This window comes from Camelus bactrianus, chromosome 22 (assembly GCF_048773025.1).
Source record: "Camelus bactrianus isolate YW-2024 breed Bactrian camel chromosome 22, ASM4877302v1, whole genome shotgun sequence".
Classification (NCBI taxonomy): Eukaryota; Metazoa; Chordata; class Mammalia; order Artiodactyla; family Camelidae; genus Camelus; species Camelus bactrianus.
In genome coordinates this window covers 24,247,059-24,267,599 of record NC_133560.1, presented here as the reverse complement: position 1 = coordinate 24,267,599, position 20,541 = coordinate 24,247,059, and the positions used below count along the sequence as shown (strand labels likewise).

General features: G+C 56.6%; 2 protein-coding genes across 8 annotated transcripts; one reads left to right on the top strand and one right to left on the bottom strand.

Annotated features, from left to right (window-relative positions):
• The first annotated feature begins 1,396 nt into the window (after positions 1-1,396).
• Positions 1,397-6,430, top strand: BEST2 (bestrophin 2). Its single transcript, XM_010954191.3, has 9 exons — positions 1,397-2,284; positions 2,442-2,536; positions 3,350-3,583; positions 3,670-3,824; positions 4,171-4,248; positions 4,428-4,580; positions 4,667-4,747; positions 4,924-5,078; positions 5,556-6,430. The coding sequence occupies exons 1-9, from the start codon at positions 2,133-2,135 to the stop codon at positions 6,001-6,003; spliced, it is 1,551 nt and encodes a 516-aa protein (XP_010952493.2). The 5' UTR covers positions 1,397-2,132; the 3' UTR covers positions 6,004-6,430.
• Positions 6,431-7,660: 1,230 nt separating this feature from the next.
• On the bottom strand, positions 7,661-17,387 carry HOOK2 (hook microtubule tethering protein 2). Of its 7 annotated transcripts, none has more exons than XM_074350663.1 (22): positions 17,210-17,387; positions 16,615-16,700; positions 16,473-16,545; positions 15,466-15,516; positions 15,245-15,377; positions 15,083-15,150; positions 14,664-14,726; positions 14,266-14,346; positions 14,010-14,170; positions 13,785-13,925; positions 12,588-12,789; positions 12,184-12,294; positions 11,987-12,074; positions 11,571-11,640; positions 10,765-10,902; positions 10,591-10,678; positions 10,358-10,392; positions 8,810-8,892; positions 8,626-8,726; positions 8,328-8,438; positions 8,188-8,262; positions 7,661-8,109 (listed from the first exon to the last, which is right to left on the bottom strand). In XM_074350663.1, exons 1-22 carry the CDS (start codon positions 17,252-17,254, stop codon positions 7,960-7,962), a joined length of 2,154 nt encoding a protein of 717 aa, XP_074206764.1. In that variant the 5' UTR covers positions 17,255-17,387; the 3' UTR covers positions 7,661-7,959. The 7 variants fall into 7 exon arrangements, with proteins under 7 accessions (XP_074206764.1, XP_074206762.1, XP_074206763.1 ...); XM_074350661.1 differs by having other exon boundaries at positions 8,626-8,729; positions 17,210-17,386; XM_074350662.1 differs by having other exon boundaries at positions 8,188-8,259; positions 8,626-8,729; positions 17,210-17,386.
• Positions 17,388-20,541: the final 3,154 nt, after the last annotated feature.

Here is a 20,541-nt window from a genome sequence, read left to right as displayed (position 1 = left end):
AGGACAGCTTGTGCCAGGCTAGAGTGCCACCTTTGTAGGTGTGTCTGTGAAGGGAGAACATCTGTCCTGTATCCATGCCAAATGTGGGGACAAGGTTTGTGTCCCTAAGCCTGCCTGTTCATGACAGTGATGAAAGAGTCTGAGACCTGGGGTGGGGGTTGCCTGCGAGCTGCAGTTAGGGGGCTTTGGGAAGGGTGTGTCTTACGTACTGATGTGCAAATAAATGCAGGTGAGTTTCCTGAGGGGTGATGGCATGACTCCATCTGAATGTGACCCTCTGGGTCTGTGGGACTTTGGGGAGGGGTGGATGTTGTATGAATGTGTCTTTGCAACATTGGCAAATCTAAGGGACCACCAGGACCTGGCTCTGACACCAGGATTGTATGCTGCTGTGTTGAGGGCAGGTACTCCTGCATCTGGTGTATGACTACAGGTGCATTTTTGTGCAGGGAAGATTGGAAATAAATGTGTGCTACCCCTCTCTGCGTGACTGTGTGTGGCTGCCTGTGTGAAGGCGTTCTGGGGTCGGGGTGGGGTCTGTACTTGGCTGGTTGTGTAGCCTTGAGTGTGTCTTTGTTACATAGTATGATCATGAAGGAATTCAGGGCTCCTGGGTCCCTGCCACTGTATTCCTCCTGGATGGCTGGAGCACTGTGTGGGTGCCTGAGAGCTGAAAGCCTGGTGGGTTAGGGTCCATCTGCCTTATATCTGCATATTGGTTGGGGGGTGCAGTAGGGCTAAGAGCTTCTTGTGTCACTCCGGAAGTCTTCGTGACAGTGTGCACTGCTTGCTGGGTCCCATGGTTGTAGGAGGCTGTTGAGGAAAGCTGAATTTGTGTCTGGGTCTATGGTATGTGTTTCTGTGTGCATCTCTGTGAGTACGGGTGACTATGGTGTGTGTTTCTGTGTGCACCTCTGTGAGTACGAGTGACCCACTGAGCAGTGTGTGTGTATGTCGGGCTAGTAAGAAGAGGGTTCCTGCCCCCTCCCCCAGCTCCTGTCCAGGATTTCTTAGATCGGCCAGTGACTGACTGAGAAGGACAGGGAGGAGCAAGGGAGAACAGGGTGAATTCCCCACCCCCATCCCCCCAGGTAACAAACTGATGAGACTTCTTCAAACAAAATTCTGAGGCTGCAGCTGAGGGGGGAGGGCCAGGGAGGGGCCACCCACGCCCACTCCCCGGCCCCCTCCCTCACAGAATCTGGCTTCAGCCCCACCCAACACTGAAGCCACCTGCCCGTCCTGTCTGTCCCTGAGTGTCCCTGCACCAGCCACCAGGTGAGAAGAGCCCAGGCCTGGGGAAATAGGGACCCCTGAGGACAAGTGGACCTGCTGGCAAGAATCTCTCTGAGTCCACAGGGTTGGGTGTGCAGGGCTTAGAAGGCTAGAGGGGAATGGACAGGGGAAAGGTCAAGGTGGATCCAGGACAAAAAGGAAGGGGCAGAGCCGGGGCAGAGCCTGGGCAGTTAAGTGGGAGGGAGATAGGCTGGGGCAGCCGTGCAGGAGAGGGACCCAGCCTGAGGCTGTAGGAGACCTGGGGACAGGGACTGGGGTTTGGAGGGCTTCAAAAGGAAGTGCATGGTGGGGAATGGGCAGGGACTGGGTAAGGGGAGTGGGCGGAGGGAAGGCAGAAGCGGGACTGAAGGGAGGGGAATTAGGGTGGGAAGTCAGTTGGAGCCCCAGGAACCTAGAAACTGAGGCGCTGGGAATTCAGGGAGCTGGGGAGGCTGTAGGTGGTAAGGGGTATGGGATCATACAGAGGGCAACTCAGGTAAACGTGGTGGTCCTAAAGGTCTTGGATGTGGAGGATGGACGGCGAGGGCCTGGGGAGGTCTGCTCAAGACGCTGGGACCAAAAGTCCAAGGAAGGGAGTGGCTTGCGAGAAGGGCCCTGGGGAGGAGAATGGGGGCTAAGGCAGGACTGAGCAGGTGGGAGGAGACGGGAACCTGAGCAAGGGCGCGCATGAGGAGGTAGCCGGGCGCCGGAGGGGACGCGGATTTGAGTCGGCCCCGCGCTCTCCACCCCCGCCCGCAGCCTCCAGCTCGGCCCCCTCCCGGTCCCCCATCCCTCGGCGCACAGGCCCAGGTCCGGTCCAGTCCCCCCTCTTTTGGCTCGACTGGCCCGGGGCCGCGATGACAGTCACGTACACAGCCCGCGTGGCGAACGCGCGCTTCGGGGGCTTCTCGCAGCTGCTGCTGCTGTGGCGCGGGAGCATCTACAAACTTCTGTGGCGCGAGCTGCTCTGTTTCCTCGGGCTCTACATGGCGCTGAGTGCCGCCTATCGGTGAGGCAGCCCCCGGGTGGAGAGGTGCCCACCAGGGATGGGGGTGGGGGGCGGTACTGGGGAGGGTCCCTAGGCCTCCCCGGGAGAAGGCGCGGGAAGAGAGACCTGCAGCTGGGGACCGGGGCTTGCCCGTGACCCCGCGACCCCTCCCTCACAGCTTCGTGCTGACCCAAGAGCAGAAGCGCTACTTCGAGAAGCTCGTCATTTACTGCGATCAGTACGCCAGTCTCATCCCTGTCTCTTTTGTGCTCGGTGCGTTCGCGCTCCTGAATTCCCCATTACCCAGATCCTGAGAAACCCACCGTCATTCATGCCTTTTGGAGAGTTCCCATTCCTTCCTTTCTGAGACCCCTCTTAAATTCAGTCCCCACAAATCCCCATTCTGCATCCTTTATGCCAGGTATGGCCCTGATTCCCAAGACCTTGGATGTCACTTGGTCAGTGTGTCCCCTGAGATGCCCCAATGAGAGCTCCATGTTATCTACAGGCTTATCCCTGGCCACCTCAGGGACTCCTATCTGTGTCTGCATGGGGTTACTAGTGCTTCCCTTCACATGTCCTGATCCCCAGGGACCCCTCCAAGACCCCATATGACTCCATCCTCTCAAGTTCAGCCTGAGGGGCATTTCTCTGACAAGTCCTGGTCCTCTGTCCTCAGTGACTTCATGTGACCTCAGCCTTCCTCCCACCATTCTGGGCCCACAAGGATAGGGTGACCATCCTGCCCCAGGCTCTCTGACTTATACCCTGTGCCCAACCTCGTCACACATCCCTGGCTCAAGGGCTCCCTGTGGCCTTGGTGACAACCTGCCTGTGGACCCTGGGTCTCCACCTCTATACCAGGATCCCAGTCTCCCATCCCAAGTGACACCCAAGTAGCCAGGGTGACTCGGCTTGCATCAACCTCTGACCTCAGGGCTGGACCCCCAGGGTGTCCAGCATACCCCGTGTCCCTGATTCTGACCCTATGTCATTCCTCTTCTCTTGACCTGGGCCCCTACACCTCTGGCCCTAGTGTCCCAAATGAGCCCCCACCCCATTCCCGGCTTTCTGGTTCTCCCACAGGCTTCTACGTGACGCTGGTGGTGCACCGCTGGTGGAACCAGTACCTATGCATGCCCATGCCCGACCCGCTCATGTGCGTGGTGGTCGGCACAGTGCACGGGCGGGACGAGCGTGGCCGCCTCTACAGACGCACGCTCATGCGCTACGCAGGGCTCTCTGCTGTGCTTATCCTGCGCTCGGTCAGCACCGCGGTCTTCAAGCGCTTCCCCACCATAGACCACGTAGTGGAGGCAGGTCAGGCTCTGGCCAAAAGGGGAAGGGGGAGGAGCGCAAGGACGGGGTGGGGGCAGGCCAAGTAACCCCCGACCTCGCTGCTCCAGGATTTATGACCCGCGAAGAGCGCAAGAAGTTCGAGAACCTGAACTCATCCTACAACAAGTATTGGGTGCCCTGCATCTGGTTCTCCAATCTGGCAGCTCAGGCTCGGCGCGAGGGCCGCATCCGCGACAACGGCGCCCTTAAACTGCTGCTGGAGGTGGGCTCGCCAGGTGGTCATTCATATAAAATACCAGGGTAAATATACCCCTCCCATCTTGGAGTTATGTCACATCGCGGACTGCCGTGAACCTCCCACAAGGCGGATTCCAAGCATTTATCTAGCTGCCCTCGGGTGCACACTTATCTCTATGGGGTGGCTCCTGGGTGCATAGTGTCCCCTACCCCAGGTGTACACTCACCACTAAACACTCTCCCTGGAGTTCCTAGAAGCACACGCCCACTTCCCACCAGGTGACCACTCACCTCCATCCCAGGTACCCCTACATAATCCCCATGTGTGAGCTCACAATTCAGGCCCCCTCATGACCTGTATATGCTACCAGGAGCTGACTGTGTTTCGCGGCAAGTGTGGGATGCTCTTTCACTACGACTGGATTAGCGTACCTCTCGTCTACACCCAGGTAACCCAGCCATGCCTTTTAATATCGCATGTGAGAGGTCCTGGCGCGTTTGTCTCTAGAGAAAACTGAGGGCCATCTAAGACCCCATCACAGTGACTCCCAATCCTAGCCCTGGTCGCTCCATGACCCCTAAGACCCAGAGAACCCTGACTGGGCACTCTGCCCTGCCCTACCCCCAGGTGGTGACCATCGCTGTGTACAGCTACTTCCTGGCCTGCCTCATTGGTCGCCAGTTCCTGGATCCAGCACAGGGCTACAAAGACCACGACTTGGACCTGTTCGTGCCCATCTTCACCCTGCTGCAGTTCTTTTTCTATGCCGGCTGGCTCAAGGTGGGTGGGGCTCCGAGGCCAGGACTCCAGGGGTGGGGCGGAGAGGGATTCTCAGGGCCCCGCCTACCTCCCCCCTCTCCACTCAGGTAGCTGAGCAGCTCATCAACCCCTTCGGAGAGGATGACGATGACTTTGAGACCAACTTTCTGATCGATCGCAACTTCCAGGTGAGACTTGTGGGGTCCCAAAACGGCCCTGGCTCCACCGCTGCCGAGACAAGCCCAGGCCTTGCTCCTGAACCATCCTTCTTTGGTCACCACACTCCTACCCATCCTGAGAGGTCCATCCTGCGGTGCCAGCGTTTTTCCATGCTCCAGACTTCCCGGCGTGTCCGCGCCCGCAGGTGTCAATGCTAGCTGTGGACGAGATGTACGACGACCTGGTCATGCTGGAGAAGGACCTGTACTGGGACGCGGCTGAGGCTCGCGCCCCCTACACGGCCGCGACCGCCTTCCTGATGCAGCAGCCCTCCTTCCAGGGCTCCACCTTCGACATCACGTGAGACAGTGGGTGGGCGGGGCTTCTTGGGGGCGGGGCTTATGACTGTGGGGAGTACCTGACTGAAAGGGCTGTGGGTGACCAGGACGAGGCTAAAAGCTACACCCTGGAGATTCGGGACAAAGAGCTAAAGTCTGTGAGGACTGAGACAGGGCAGGGGTCAGGGACCCGGGTTAAGGTCTGGGACCCGGCCACTAACTGAGAGCAGAGGTAAGGGCTGCGGCGTATGAAGATTGGTTGGACCAGAAGTGATACTAAAGGACACGCGGCAGAGCCACAGCTGAGCCTTTTTAGGCTTGCGTTTGAGCATAGCCAGAGACAGAGGATAAGGCTAGGCTCTCGGGTGAGGAGCCAAGGTCTTTTGGGATAAGTGGGACAAAGGGGTGGGTAGAGCCAGGAAAAGCAGCGTGCCTCGGTCCCAGCTCTGTTGATGAAGAGGGGTGAGGCCGCAGAGTTGACCCACTGTCCCTCCCGTAGGCTGGCCAAGGAGGATATGCAGTTCCAGCGGCCGGACGGCGTGGACGCGCCGCTGGTGGAAGCACACGGCGACTTCCTGCAGCGCCTCCTGCCGGTGGGCGCAGGCATGGCCCCAGGAGGCCTGCTGGGCCGGCGCCTGTCCTTGCTGCGCCGCAAGAACAGCTGCGTGTCGGAGACGTCTACGACCGCCAGCTGCGCGTGCGCGGGTGCCCCCGACGGCTTGGCCCCGGAGTGCGGTTGTGGGGACCCGCTGCTCGACTTAGGCCTGCGGGAGACGGAGCCTGAGCCTTCCACCGGCCCCGAGCTGCTCACTCTCGCACCTGCCCCCGCCCCCGCCCCCGGGCCACCTGCCGAGCCCTTCACCGTTGTGCCAATGCCCGGGTCCCGGGGGCCGGCTCCACCTTGGCTGCCCAGCCCCATTGGTGAGGAAGAGGAGAGTCTGTCCTGAGACCCTTGGACCCTGGATCACCAAGGACAGGGAATCAAGCCCCGACACTGACCGCAAGCAACGGCTTGGGTCTGCATAAGCTGCTTGTGGACTCTGCCTTCCTGCTTCTTACCTGCCAGCTACCTGCGCTCCCGCCTTTAGGTTTGGCACAGAGGCTTGGAGCGCCTCCTCTGAGCCAGGCACTGCACTAAGGGCAAAATGTTAGTGGTTTTTATTCAACTCTTACCAGGCATTACGCTAAGTAAGCTTTGAGAATTCCTACAGATTATTTGACAATGCCCTGCCCACTTCTTTGCAAATTCTGCTCTCTGAAATGGCCCCATCTGAAGTAGGGGTGGCCCTTGGCTTTACTCATTCATTAATGTACAAATTACAGTCCCAGGACCACAGCTTCTTCCTGTCAGCCTTGATTTATGCTTCTGCAAGTGACCCCTCTGCCCCAAATCCCTGCACTCTGATACCCCTTCAGTGCTCTAGGTCTTATATTAATCATATGTTGATGACTCCTGAATTTAGAAGTCCAGCCAGGACCCCTCCCCTGACTCTAGACCCAGAGAGCCAACTGCCTGCTCAACATCTCCACGTGAGGATCTCACGGGCATCTCCAACATAACATGCCCCCAAAACAGCTCCCTGTTGGATCCCCACCTGTCCCAACCTGTCTGTCAGCTTTGTCCTTCCAGATGAGGCCAAACCCTGGGAGTCATCTTCAACTCCTCTCTTTCTTTCATCCCCCTTCCACATCAACTCAGTACCAAATCCCATCAGCTTGGTCTTCAAATTGTATCCAGAATCCAGCCATTTCCCATTACTCCAGGGCCTCCACCCAGGCCAAAACTGTCACTATCACCCAACCACCCACCTCGACTAATTAACTACACTCTGGTCTCTTAGCTCTGGCCCTACCATCCCCACAGTCTCTTCCTCTCATGGAAGCCAAAGGGAGCCTATGAACACTTAAATCAGGTCGCATCAGTTGCTGCTTTGCTTAGAACCCTCTGTAGCTCCCACTTCACTTCGAATAAAAGCTAAAGTATTCCACACACTCCCATAAGGCCCTGAACAATCTCCCTGCTCTAAATTGCTCCCACTCTTCCTCTCACTCACTACACTCTGGCTACACTAGCCTTCTCACTGTCTCTCTAACCCACGGAGCAAGGTCTCACCTCAGGGCCTTTGCACATGCCATTCCCGCTACCTGGACCACACTTCCCCAAATATATGCCACCCCCCTCACCTACGTCAAGTCTCTGCTTAAATTACATCACTTCCTTGGTGAGGCCTCCTTTCCCGGCCATTTACTAAAAATCACCACCTCCTAAACCCACTTTCTGCCTCCCCATCACTTTGTCTGCTTTTTCTTGCTCTTTAGCACTTCTCATATCAAACTTTTATTTTATCTGTTTTGCTTATTATCTGTCTCCCTCCAATGGAATTGACAGCTTCCTAAGGTAGGGAAGCTTTGTCTGAAACTTCTTGAAAACCCACCACGCACATATACGGTTACACAGATACAAACATGATTCAAACCTCCTACTGGGTGCTATCAGTCACTCACACTTTAGTAAGAACAAAAGCCAGGCCTCTCTTGAAAGCAGTGGTCTGAGTACCTCACCCATCTTCTCTCCCTCCCCTTCCTGCCCAGAGTCCAGCCGGGGCAGATCCAAAGTCTTTATTATTTTTCTCAAATATAAAATCACTTTCTCCCCTGGCAGCTCACAAATCCCAGGGAGAAAATCAAGAATAAGAATCACACTGCTAAAAAGAATAGGCCCAATCCTGGCTCCCGCCCCATCCTGCACTCTTGTCCCACCTGGGAGGTCAAAGGGCAGAGGTTATGACCTCAAGGCTCTTAAGCAGCTGTCTGAGGCATAATGCTGGGGCCTATGTGAGTAGGGGAATCCAGGGTGGATTATGGCCTGACTGGCTGGGCAGGTGGCAGGATCCTGAGATCCATCAGTGCTTGTCAGTGGGGCGCATGTTCAGGGATGCTAGGCGTCCCAGAGGTCCTCGGCGAGCATTAGTGGCCAGCCGCTGCTGTGCCAGGAACGACTGGGCATGGGCGGGTGCCCGCTCTTCCCCAGCTCGCTGCTGCAGAGCCATGCCCTGGAGGGAAGGGCATAGTTAGGGTCAGGTGAGCCCACAGGACCCCCCAGTTCTTCAACATGGTGATGGTGCACTCACCATATTATACCAGGCACTGATGAGCAGCTTTTCTTCCTGCTCCCGCTGACTTCGACTCTTCTCAAAGTCCATCTGCTAAAGAGGCAATAGTCAAGGGTCTGGATGTGCTGGGAGCAGTGAGAAGGTATAAGGACACTCACCTCTAAGTGCCGGATGTGGACATCCCGCTCCTGGAGTTGTGTCCTCAGGGCATGGAGTTCTGGGGGACCCCCCCCAGGCAGCCGCTGCTTGGGTTCCAGGGTCTGTATGACCTAGGGTTTGGAGAAGACACAGTCACGGAGAGCTTGGCCTCACAGGCCAGGTTGTAGAAGTCTGTGATGTGATAAGGTATGACAGGTGTGGGGGTAGGGGGCAGAGAACTGCCACCTGGTAGGAGGTAGGAACCGATGGGAAGCAGTAACTTCAGCAGGAGGCCAGTGGGGCACCTAGCATCCTCACCGTGCGTGCCTTGTCCACGTAGCGGCGGTACCGCTCCTCCATGGCCCGCAAGTCTGCGTCCTTCTTCTGCAGGCTGTGCTGCAGCTCCTCAATACGCCGGGCTGCTAGGGGAACAAGGTGGCCCCTCAGCTCCACACCAAGCTCAGGGCTCCCCCCAACCCATCCAGCCTCTGAGTCCACTCACTGCTGCTGTCTGCAGGAGGCTCCAGCTCCTCGATGTATTCGCGCTTCCGCTGCAGCTCCAAATCTGCCTCGTGCAGCTTCTGCCTGTGGGCAGGGTACAAATAGCTGCAGCCTGACCTCTGTGCCCACTTATCTTCATCTCAGTGGTGGCCACAGCCTTGCCAGATGGCCAGAAGTGTCCCTGCAGACCTCTCTGCCTGACTTCAAGCTGGGGGGCTGTGTGCCCTGGCCTCGCCATCCCCTCAGTCATCAGAGCCACAGCCCTCCACTCCCCTCATCAGGTGGTCCCTGGACCAGCCCCTCAATCTGTCCACTTCTCCCCATTCCACAGCCCACACAGTGGTCCAGGCACCATCATCCTTCGCCAGCCTCTTCTTACTCTCAACTCCTCAGTTCCATTCTCGACCCTGCAGCCAAGGATCTTTCTAGAGTGCAAGTCTCTTATAACAAAAGAAAATGCAAGCTAGTACTTTACAGTTCTGCTGCTGGTGGCAAAACCCCCAAAGATATAACACTCCTTCCAGACGAGACTATTATCATGTGTTGGACGTGGAATGTGGTGTAACATCTAATAGCAAACCTTTGGCTATGACTACTAAAACTACAAAAACATCTACCCTCTGAGTCACCCAGTCCATTTTTGTGATATATTTGCATGCAAGTGAAATGATTCATATACAAGGTTTTACTCTGTTGCATTGTTTGAAATTGCAAATACCTAGAATGAATGACTTGAACACATTATGATATTACAAAAAATGCTATAGGCCAGCCCTTCTGGACCAGAATTCTACAGGAGAATTAAAGCCAAATGCCTCCAGGCATCCATCCTCTGTAAGGAAATAACTTTCTGTGCCCTGGGTCGGCACTAGCTACATTCCATCCTTGGCAGAACTGAGAAAAGTCATGAAAATAATTTTCTGTAAAGCCTAGTTTCCCTGTGGAATCTCTGTTGACAAAGGCTGCTATATTTAAAAAAAAATAATAAGGATTCCCTATATTTATTCATATGGAGAAATTTCCCCAGTTATCTTATTAAGTAGGGAAAGCAAAGTGCAAAGTAGCACATATTATGCTACCTTTTGTATAAACAGGAATAAGAATAAAAACCTATATTCATATTCATTTGCATTTGCTTTGAAAACTCTGGAAAGATTTCCATAATAAATAGGAATGGAGTGGAAACTGAGTCAATAAGGGGGGCACTGAGAAGTATACCCTTTCTTCCTGTATAGCTTGGTATAAATTTTGGTATTTAAACTATAAATGTGATAGCTATTTAAAAGTTTCTTTTTTAACAATGCAAAAAGTAAATGACTATCAGTTTGTCACACAACCCTGTTGAATTCCCTCTGTGACTATCCCCAGAGTTTCTCTCAAGCAGTCCATACTCCTTTCCTTGGTCTATAAGACCCCACTTGATCTGACCCATCTGTCTGTGTTTCGGCTGACTCCCTCATAAACATATTCCCCATCGACGCCAAATCCATCCCCAAACCTTTGCCTCAGCCTTTTTCCCCACCAGGAGTGCCCTCCCCCTGGGACTTACAGATGTTCCTCCAGCTTCCTCTTCAGCAGTGTTGACTGGAGGAGAAAAGAGGCACTGGGTGAGTAGGTGGTCCAGAGGTCCAAAACTCTTCCAGGGGTGAGGGTAGGGGGTGTCACCCTGGGCCCAAGGTACTTACAATGGACTTCACGGGGCATCGGGCAGCAGAGGGGAGAGAGAGGAGGGTTACTGGGGGACGCAAGGGAGGGCCAGGCAGGGAGGAGGTGGGCACTCACGTCCTCAGTCTTGCCCCCCTGCTCCTGCAGGGCCTTCTGCAGGTCCTCCACCTGGGCCCGCAGCTCCGACAGCTGCTGCTGGTTCAGCCTGCGGGGGTGGGGGGCCCGCTCAGTGCTTGCGCCCGCCCTCAGCCCACATCGGCTCGCTTGGGGCACCGCCAGGTAGGTCCTCACCGGTGCTGCGTCTCCAGCCCGTGGCGCGCACGGTTGGCCTCCTCCAGGTGGCGCTGCAGCTCCTCCTGCCGCTCCCGATCGGCCGCCTCCTGCTGGCACAGGCGCTTGTTCTCCAGCTGAAGCCGCAGGAGTGTCTCCCTGCCGAAAGAGAAGGATGGAGCAGGGCTGGGGATGGGTCACCCCTCAGGCCTTCCCAGGCTCCGGCAGGGTGACTGGCAGAGGGGGCTAGGAGAGGGACAGAGCCCTGGGGAAGAGCCCAGACAGACCCTGGGGTAGGATTACAGTACTGGGGATTGTGCCTAGGGGCAAAGTGGGCGGAGCCATGAACTGGGTCTAGGAGTAGGGCCAGGCAAGGGCGGGGCTGCAGGAGCGGGTTAAAACACTGAGGTGGGACTGAGGGAAAGCAAGACATTTCAATAAGAAAAGCTGGAGTGGGAGTTCATGTGGGCAAGGCACAGGGCACTGAACCTAGCACGGAATACATTGAGGACAGGACTGTGTCCTGGAGGCAGAACAGATGTAGGTGAGGCTGGGGCAAAAGATTTTTGCCTGGGGAGTGGAGGCAGATGGGTTGGACCTAATTTGTGTACTAAGGATGGATCCTGGAGAGGTGAGCCACCAATAGGGCTACAGCCCAGGCCATGTAACAGCAGAATGAGGAGTGGGTGAGCCTAGAAGCCTGTTTAGGACTTGGGAACCAGGGCGAGCAGGCCTGGCTAGTGGTAAGTACCTGCACTGGGGGCGGGGCTGAGGGTGGGCACTGGCAGGCCAAGGGGAGGCCAGAGCTCTGAGTGACCCCAGGATACCTGAGCTCCGCAGGTAGGATCTCAGCTGCTAAGTTTTCCACAGCCGGTGAGGTGGCGTCCAGTGAGGGGTCTGGAGAATTTAAGAAAAGTCTTCAAGGGGCTGCAGTTTCTGTCCCCATCCCTAGGGTCCCCTTTCCAAGAAGCATCTTTGGGGGTTCAACTTCAGCCATCAGGGAGCCATGATGCTTGACTTGAATTTGCCTCTGCCCCACCCAGAACCCTGAAGGACAGCCCTTGCTTTCTGTCAGCCCATGTCACTTCTCCACGCTAACCTCCCACCAGTGTGGCCAAGTTCTGCCCCCAGCCTAGACAAGCCCTGGGACACTGCCTTTTCTGTGTGTCTCAACAGCACACGAGGCCAGGTAAGTCCCCAGGCCACCCAGCTCTCAGGCCCCTGGGATGGGTCTCCAACTCACCGGCCTGGGTCAGCCCCCGAGGCTGCATCTGGGCGCAGCGCAGCTCCTCATTGGCCTCCCGCAGGGAGTCCCGCTCTGCCAACAGCCGCTGGAGAGACAGGGTGCAACAGGCCACTTGAGGCAGGATCGGCCTCCTGGAGAATGGGCTATGCCATGATGGGCAGGGTGGAACTTGGACGATGGGACCTTAGCCTCACCTCCTTCTCCTTCGTCACCGACTCATACTTTTCCTCCAGATTGCGGCACTCGAATAGCCATTTCTCGGCTTTCATGGCTTCCTCCTGCCGCTGGCCCTGCAGTTCCTGAACCTGAACAGAGGGGAGGGGAGAGGACAGCAAGGTGGGAAGGAGGGGCAGGTGTACAAGGTGAAAGGATGGGACCAGAGGGACCAGCTGCAAGGAACTTGGAGGAAGGGGCTTAAGAGAGGGGGCGGGGCTTAAAGGCCTAGAGAGGAGCGGGCCGGCCTCGAGGGCGTGGCCTGTATATAAAAGAGCGGGCTCTGGGTGGAAGGGCTCAGCACCCAGCCCAGGGTGGGCCAAAGTCAGCGGGACGAGCCAGGAGGAGCCCCCACCCCAGTCCAGGTCCAGGCCCCTTCTCGCACCTGCCGCCGCTGAGCCTCTAGCTGGGTGCGCAGGGAGCCGGCCCGGCGCAGCTCATCCTCCAGCTGCCGCGTGCGCTCGGCGTGGCCAGCATTGCGCTCCTCCAGCTGCCGCACCTGCCGCCGCAACTCCCGCAGCTCGCCCAGGCGGCGCCGGCAGCTGCTCAGCGTGGCCTCCAGCTGCCCAGCACGCTCCGAGGACTGCCTGGGGATGGGGGCGGGGCGAGTGGGAAGAGGAGGCGGGGGTCTGCTCAAGGGTTCAGCTTGGTTGTGAGGTCCTCAGGGAAGGGGAAGGTGTCATATCAGCCTTGGGGCGTTTGGGTTCAAGGTGATAAGGGTCAGGGATCAGCGGGGCCTGGTGGTGTTGGGGGATCACTAGTGAGCATAAAGGGAGCCCTAAGCATCAATGGTTAGTCCAGGGTCAAAATCAGCGATCCTCAGGGATTGTGGGGACACAAAATGATTGTGGGATTACAGGGGGAAATGATGGGGCCCAGAGGGTCTGAGGAGCCCCCATGGACACTTCCAGGTCATGAGGTGGCTGTGGGACCAACAAGGGCATTGTGGGTGCAGGGATCATGGGGGGGGTAATGGGGGGCTTTGGGGCAGAGCACTATGGGGTCTTTGAAGGTATAGCAGGGGCTCACTAGGCACTTTAACATTACAGGGGTGCTGTGGGGTCACAGGGGAGCTTTGAGGCTATAGAAGGCACAGTGAGGTTGAGAGTTGGTGCTACGGGAGCCCACCAAGCACTTTGGGGTTGCAGGGATGCTGTGGAGTTGTAAGATAGTCGTGTGATGGGGGGACAGAGGGGTCAAGGGGTCAAGGTTATTGCATTGTGGGATTCTGGAAAGCACCATGGGATCCTGGGGCATGATGGGACCCAGAATGTTGCAGTGAGGTCTGGGGAGCATTATGGAAAGGGGGCTGGGCATGCTGGCATCACAGGAATGCTATACGCTATGTGGGATAACAGGGGGACACCGTGGGTTCCCCAGGGGCACCACCATGGATCCAGGGAGTTTGGTGTTTGTCCACAGGACATGGTGAATTCCAGGATAGTGAAGGGCAGTTCAGGAGGGTACTATGGAGACTAGGGGGCATTGTGGGGGCCCATGAGGAATTTGGGGTTACAGAGGTACTGTGGCAGCAGAGGAGCACTCTGGCAATGGAAGTGTGCGGTGAGGACCTGCCACTCACCGAAGCTCATCCATTTCATCCTTCAGGGCCTGCGCCTCCTGGGCCAGGCTGGTCAGCGCCTGGTTCCGCTGCTGCAGCTCAGTGACCTCCCGTTCCAGCTCGGCACAGTGCAGACGCTCATCCTCCCTGCCGCTCTCCAGCCTGGGGGATGGGGGGAGTGTCACATGAGGGTGCTGTGTCTGCCCCAGTCCCCTGGCCTGCTGGCCCTGTCCCCCCTGACCACACCTGAAGTTCTCCTCCTGCAGCTGCTCCAGCTGGGACTGCAGCAACAGCAGCTTCTTGGTGGTGAGGCCAGTGGCACCCTCACTCTCCGACCGGCCCACCCGCTCCCTCAGCAGCGCGTTTTCCTGAGCCAGGCTCTGCTTCTCGTCTGACAGGAGTACCAGCTGTGGGCAGGGCATACATATGAGCTGGAGCTGGAAGGTGGGTTATGCAGGTGAGCCTGTCCAGGAGCACCGATGGACCCCCACCTTGGCCCCACCTGCCGCTCCAGGTCCAGACAGCGCTGCCGCAGCTCATCCCCCTCGTCAGCCTCCTCACTCAGGAAGTAGTACCTGCGGGACTGATAAGAGGAGTGGAGGGGTGAGGGTGGGGAGAGGCAAGAAACTCGGGGATCTGGGGGAGGAGCCTGGGGGAAGGGAGGCTGGGTTCTCTAGGGGCAGAGAGAAGGGAGCCAAGATACCCTCATGATCTAAGAAGAGAGGGCTGGGACCCAAGGGGACTGGAGGAAAGGCAATTCGGAACCCTGGGAACCCAGCAAGGGAAGAGGCTAGGACCCTGGGGGATGGGAGTGGTTTACAGGCTTAAAATCAAGCTTCTCCTCAGGCAACTCTGAAAATTAGTAATGAGTTGGATTTTTAACAAGATCCCACCCTTTACCTGACTATCAAAGTTCCCATATGTCTCCGATGACAGGGAGTCAGAGGTGTCTTTGGTCATGAGCTAGAGGCGGGTGGGAAGACATTAAGATGAGCAGGCCCCCTGAAGGCAGCCTTCAAGGCTTCTATGGTCCAGCCTAAGAACCTCTCCATCCTTCTATTCCCAAAGCCAGTTCTCCCCAATAACCTCAGCCCAGAGGCTGCCCCACGTGTCTAGCACCCAGGGAGGCCTGGTCCTTTAGGCACGCTAGGTTGTGACTTAGAGCTGGGAGGAGCTGGCAGACACATGAGACAGGGAAATCTGGCCAGCTGAGTTCCAGAGCCTAGACCTTACCAGGGCAGAGCCTGTGCTTGGCTGCCTCTGCCCTAGAGATGTCCCCTCCCCTGAAGCTCCTTGCCACGTTGGGCCCTCCCACCTACCTCCTGGATGGCTTCCATCACCACATGCTGAACTGATTCTTCTAGTGTCATGATTCTCTGGATGTGCTCTGGGGATCAAGGTGGGGGAGACTGAGACAGGGGCGGGGGGCACCAAGATGATTTCCTCAGGTCTTCCCCTGGGGACCCCCTAACCTTCCATACCCTGCTTTTTCTCGCAACTGATGGCACAGCCCAACACCAGTTGAAGCAGCTTGCCAAGTTCTTCTGGGTCTGAGAACTCGCCAATGAGGCTCACGTCTGGAAGGTGCTGCTCCAAAATGGGATGCCCCAGGACCTGAGGATGGAGGAAGGAAGGGGTATCAGGGGCTCAGGGACCCCCTACCTTCCAACCCAACCCCCTAAATCCCTTTACATTTACTCACATCCTGGGAGTACTCTACCAGGCTCTGTAAGATTGTCTTCAGATTGCTGACCTGGGAAGGGGCAAGGAGTTGTGTCCAGGTCCCAAAGGCTCCCAGAAGAGGCCAGGCAGCCCCTACCTTGAATGTGTCTACCCCATCCTCTTTCCTCTGCCTCACCTCCCAATCTCTGGTCATCTCATCCTGTTTGGCCCCATTCTCTGTCTGAATGTCCCCTTTCCTAGGGGTGACCTGTCTGGCTGCCTGCCCTTGTTGTCCACCTATCTCAATCACGTGTCCCCAGAATCCAATCATGTCTCACTACCTGCCCCACTACCCTTTGACCCTAGCCATCATCATCTCTCACCCGGATTATTGCACCAGCCCTGTCTCAGTTTCCACTCTTGTTGCCTACCTTCCATTCCTCTCCAAGCAGCTAGGGGGAGCTTTTTAAAGCCCAAGCCAGGTTTGCGTCTTTCCTCTACTAAAATCCTTCCTTGACTTTACACAGCCCTTAAAATAGAATCTACCTCCCTGCTCCACAACCTGCCAGGCCCCTGATGATCTCATCTACTATTCCTGCCCCCTTGCTTTCTGTTCAGACCTCCCTTCCATTCCTCGATCACACGACGCTTATTCCCGACTCAGGGCCTTTGCATTTGCTGTTCCCAGTGTCTGGAACACCATTCCTCCAGATCTCACATGGAGATCAGCCCATCTGGAGTCACCACCCATCCAGTCCCAGTTGCTTTCTCTCATGGCCCAGCTTTTATTGTCTTCATAGAACTTATTGCCATTGGAAGTCGATGTTTATGTTTTGTATGCAGGTTTTTGTCTGTGTTATTCCTTGCTGCAAACTCAGGCCTGCTTAAGAGAAGCATGAAGGAACAAATACATAGTTGGCTGGTCATCAGACATCTGCCTCTTTTCCTGACACAGGTCTGTCTGTCCGTTACCCAGAACAGGTCTAACTGACCCTTCCCTGATCATCTCATCACCACTTTCTCCCCATTCATGAGTCCACCTGTCACCTTCAGCCTCCAGTTGGAACCTGGGTCGTCTGAGATGCCCTGGAGCCACGCCTCGTTGAACCAGGAAGGGTCTCTGGGGGCGAGAAGGTGGGATGAGCTGCTGGGGAACCCTTTTTGGACCCTCCCCCTCAACCCCACTCACATCTGGTTCAGCACATAGGCTACTGCGAGGCCACTGCTCAGGTCCTGGGGGCTGGTACAGGGGGACGGGACATGGAACGTCTGCAACTGGGGGGGAAAGGAAAGTGCAACAGGTGGAATCAGAGCCTGGGACCACCGAACCACTCCCCTTTTTGCAGACTTTTCCGGTCAGCAGGAACCTCACGCGGTTAGGTGAAGGCTGGTCTGTTGCTCCAACAAGCCAATTCCGCGAGGGAGTGGCCTCTGCTCACCTGGACCTACCAAGGGGGGCGTGGCCCCACCGTACCTCTGCCCAACAAACGCAGCGCGACCAGGCCAGGGCAGACCCAGGAGTCACCTGGTCCCCACAGGCACCACATGACCAGGCCAGCTCACCTGTGCACTCTCCCCACCTGACCCAGCCTAGAAGGGGCGGGGCCTCACCTGTTCTTTCCACGCGACAGGACGGGTACTCAGGCCAGAGTCCAACGGCCTGGCAGGCCGACGACCCCTTCCTCCTCCCAGCCCCAGGTCAGAGGGGTGGACAGAGCCAAGGTCGGGGCTCCCGGGAGAGAAGAGAGGGCGTACACCTGTCCCTAGCCCCACCCCCGACCTACCCAGGTGAGCAGAGACCCGCATAGCTCGGCCTTGTCCACGCTCATGGCTCCCGATCGGATTCGACCACGGCCGCGGAGCCCCGCCACCGCAGCCGCGTCCAGATCCGCCACCAGCGAGCGCCCGCAGCCCCGACCTCCCGTTCGGCCTAGAGCGCCGCCCCGCCCCCTAGGCGCAGGCCCCGCCCTGGGCACGTGATCTACTCTTGGCGCCGGCTCAGGCCTTCAGTCCCGCCATCTTGGATCCGGGAAGCAGTTGGGCGCCGGCCCTGCCGCTAGGGGTCAGTCTGGGCCAGCCTTGCGCATTCCAAGGGTGACCCTGCCTCCCCTCCTTGTCCGGCTCTTTTGAGGGTAGCGGAGACCTCACCATCATTCCTCACCATCTGAGGCGGAGATGCTCCACCCTATTATACAGGCGCATTCTCTTCCCTTCCCTTCAGCAGAAAGTCCGCTGTCTAGCCACATTATGATCGAAGCCTTTATCTGCACGGGGGAGGAGCAGGCCATAACATATACTATGGACTTGGAGGCGGAGGATACTAAAGGGGTCTTCCTGGTGGATGATTTGATAGTCTTGTCCCGGGAGTGGACAAGGAGATTACGGGTGTGGTTCTAAGACGAGGGCACGATGGGTCAGCCAGACATATGTCCTGAGTAATTAGACAATTTGGCTAGCCTGGATGTGTCTCCCACTGAGCCTTCCCTGCACTTTCCCCTCCCCGAGCCCTGCGTCCGTTTCCTCCTGCCTCAGAATCCAGAACCAGGCCGCCCTGGTCGCCACGGCCCACCAGGGGGCGCCCAGACCGAAGGAACGCAGCCTACCGGGAAAAGGATGGGCCCACTCTGAGACCCCGTCTGGGCAGTAGAGGGGGCTTAAAAGAAAGTGTTAACAATACTAGTTAATAAAATCGCACTCACCATTTATAGAGTGCCTAGTATGCAGTCTCTGCGCTAAGCAATTTTAATATATAGATGGTTGAAATCTATCCGACTCTAGGTGGGAAGTGCTCTTTTTATTGCCGGTTCGCGGGCGAGGAAACACAGGTTCTGGGTGGATCCCACTTTAGGGGAGGGGGTAAAGCCTCAGCCTGCGCCTTCTGACGCCTGAGTTCCCTGGCAGCCCCTCCCTCGCGGGACGGGCGAGGTAATGAGCAGTAATTAGAGGTTATTAGCTGTACCCAGGGGGAGGGGCGGGCTCTGTTTTGGAGGTGGGTCTAGGTCTGAGGGGAGAGGAGCTGCTCACTCCAACCCCGAGTCTGGCTCCGGCGACCCTGCCCCGAGAGGGTTGGGCTGGATGACAACAGCTCCCACCACTCCCCACCCCCGCACATCCCGCTGCATCGTAGGAATACAATCACTAGCACCAGACACCAGGTTACAGCCCACTCAGACGCGCAAACCGCACGCACGCAGGGGCCTTGGAGGCTCGTCTACACACCCACATCCCCTTCCCGAGTTGTTTTCAGCCTCCATCCCCTGGGAGCAGAATAGGGGGGAGTAGGGAGGAAGGGGACAAGGGCCGGTAGTGCCGGCTTCCGGACTGGACTGCTTTCCAGCGGGCGTGGGAACAACCGCCGCTGGTCCCCTATTCCCTCACCCACCAAGGAGAGGGTGCTGACAATAGGGGGAACTGGGGCCACCCTGCCACCAGGTAGAAGTGGAAGGTGAGCCAGAACTAAGGCTGTTACAAGGATGGGAGGTTGGGAATATTTCTGAGAGGGTCTAGTTGCCCAATGTTGGGGGACATGCTGGGACCGCCAAATATTTGGAGTGGGGTTCCCAATATTTGCAAAACCCACAGAGATCTTGATGTTTAGGAGGAACTAAAATATCTGGAGCATGGAGTTGAATTGTTTTAACGTTACCCTGATATTATAGGTGTTATTAATGTTCAAGGACCCAAAAGTCCCCAGATTTAAGGGAAGGTCTGGGTGCCCTCACTTTGGGGGAGGAGCCAGAAACCTCCATTTGGGGTGGCAGGGAATCTGATTTTGCAGGGAAGGGGGCTCCCTACGTTGCCAGGGAAGAGCAGCAATCCCTATTATGGGACTCCGGAAACCCCACTGTTGGGGGATACTTGTGCCTTCAACAATGAGAGGTTATCACAAACCCTCATTTTGAATCAGGGATCCTTTATTTAGGGGGAGGATTCAAACCCCATTTTTTGGTGGAGGGAACCCCAAAGCTTAGGGTATGATCTGGGGGCCTCCATTAAGGACAGAGAGTGCGGGTCTGGGCCAGCAGCCCCCAGCTGGTTTGGGGACCCCACCCCCTCCTGTTGGTTTCCAGGAACAGCTGGGCCCAGCCTGGGCTGTACTGCTGGGAAGCGAGTGACTCAGCCCCTCCCTGTGGCTACAGCTGGACCCCCGCCCGCCCCTCTGGCCTTCACATCTGGACAGACACCCAGTCATGAGAGCTGAGATAGGGACCCTGGGTTCACATATTGGGAGATAGTGCCCCTCCCCCCAGAGCTGACCACAGCCTCACGGAGGACACCAGGCCCTATACCATGAGGAACTCTGGCAGGCTGTGCCCTCCAGACACTGACATTCTGCCAGGACTCTCATCCTGACCCCCTCCCCATGTCTGTGTATATGTCTCTGAGTCCATGTGAAGTGTGTTCACATTTATGTAGGTGTGAGACTGTGGGTCTGTGATTGTGTGTGCACAGGCCTGTGTGTCTGCATCTACCTGTGTCTTTGTGTGTCTTGGGGCCCTGGGAATTTATGCAACAGGCTGTCTGTGATTTGGTGATTTGGGTGCTGTCAGGGCCTAGGGCACATGCTTCTCTTTATGGGACCTTGCTTTGTGTCTGTCTCCCTGTGTCTTGTTTGTGTGAAAAGTGAATGTATGACAGTCAGTACCTCAACCTGGCTTTAGGTAGTTTTTCAATGTGACCATGTCCTACTTTCTCTCCATCATGTATCTTTCTGTGAAAGCGTGACCCTGTCATGTGTGCCCTTTGTTTGTCCATGTTCCCAAGACAATCTGGTGTCCCTGGGTGTGGACTTGTGGTGTCTGTGACCCTACTTTACTTCACGTGCCCTATTTGTCCCTGTGACAGCATGACCACTGTGTCTGTCTCCCTCCTATGTCTCTGTGCCTCTACAATCTCCATGGAGAGGAGTGGCTGTGTGATAGCTGGAGTCCTGATGTCCAAGACTTTTATCTGTTTGTGTCTTACTTCGTGTCTTACTTTTATCTGTGTGCACCTTGATGTTGTGGCTTTATCGGAGTGTCTGTATATGCCACCTATCTGTGTATGAAGATGGCCCTGTGTCCCCACCAGAAATGGTATGTGATAGATGTACCTGTGTGTCGTGTGTGACAGCATG

Coding starts and splice junctions, on each gene's coding strand:
- HOOK2 (XM_074350658.1), bottom strand. CDS start 15,756: ATGATTGGATTCTGGGGACACGTGATTGAGATAGGTGGACAACAAGGG. Junction 13,926..14,009: donor CTGCAGGAGGAGAACTTCAG/GTGTGGTCAGGG, acceptor CCCATCCCCCAG/GCTGGAGAGCGGCAGGGAGG. Junction 10,393..10,590: donor AGGGGGGCAAGACTGAGGAC/GTGAGTGCCCAC, acceptor TTTCTCCTCCAG/TCAACACTGCTGAAGAGGAA.
- BEST2 (XM_010954191.3), top strand. CDS start 2,133: ATGACAGTCACGTACACAGCCCGCGTGGCGAACGCGCGCTTCGGGGGC. Junction 4,249..4,427: donor TACCTCTCGTCTACACCCAG/GTAACCCAGCCA, acceptor CCCTACCCCCAG/GTGGTGACCATCGCTGTGTA. Junction 4,748..4,923: donor TGATCGATCGCAACTTCCAG/GTGAGACTTGTG, acceptor CCGCGCCCGCAG/GTGTCAATGCTAGCTGTGGA.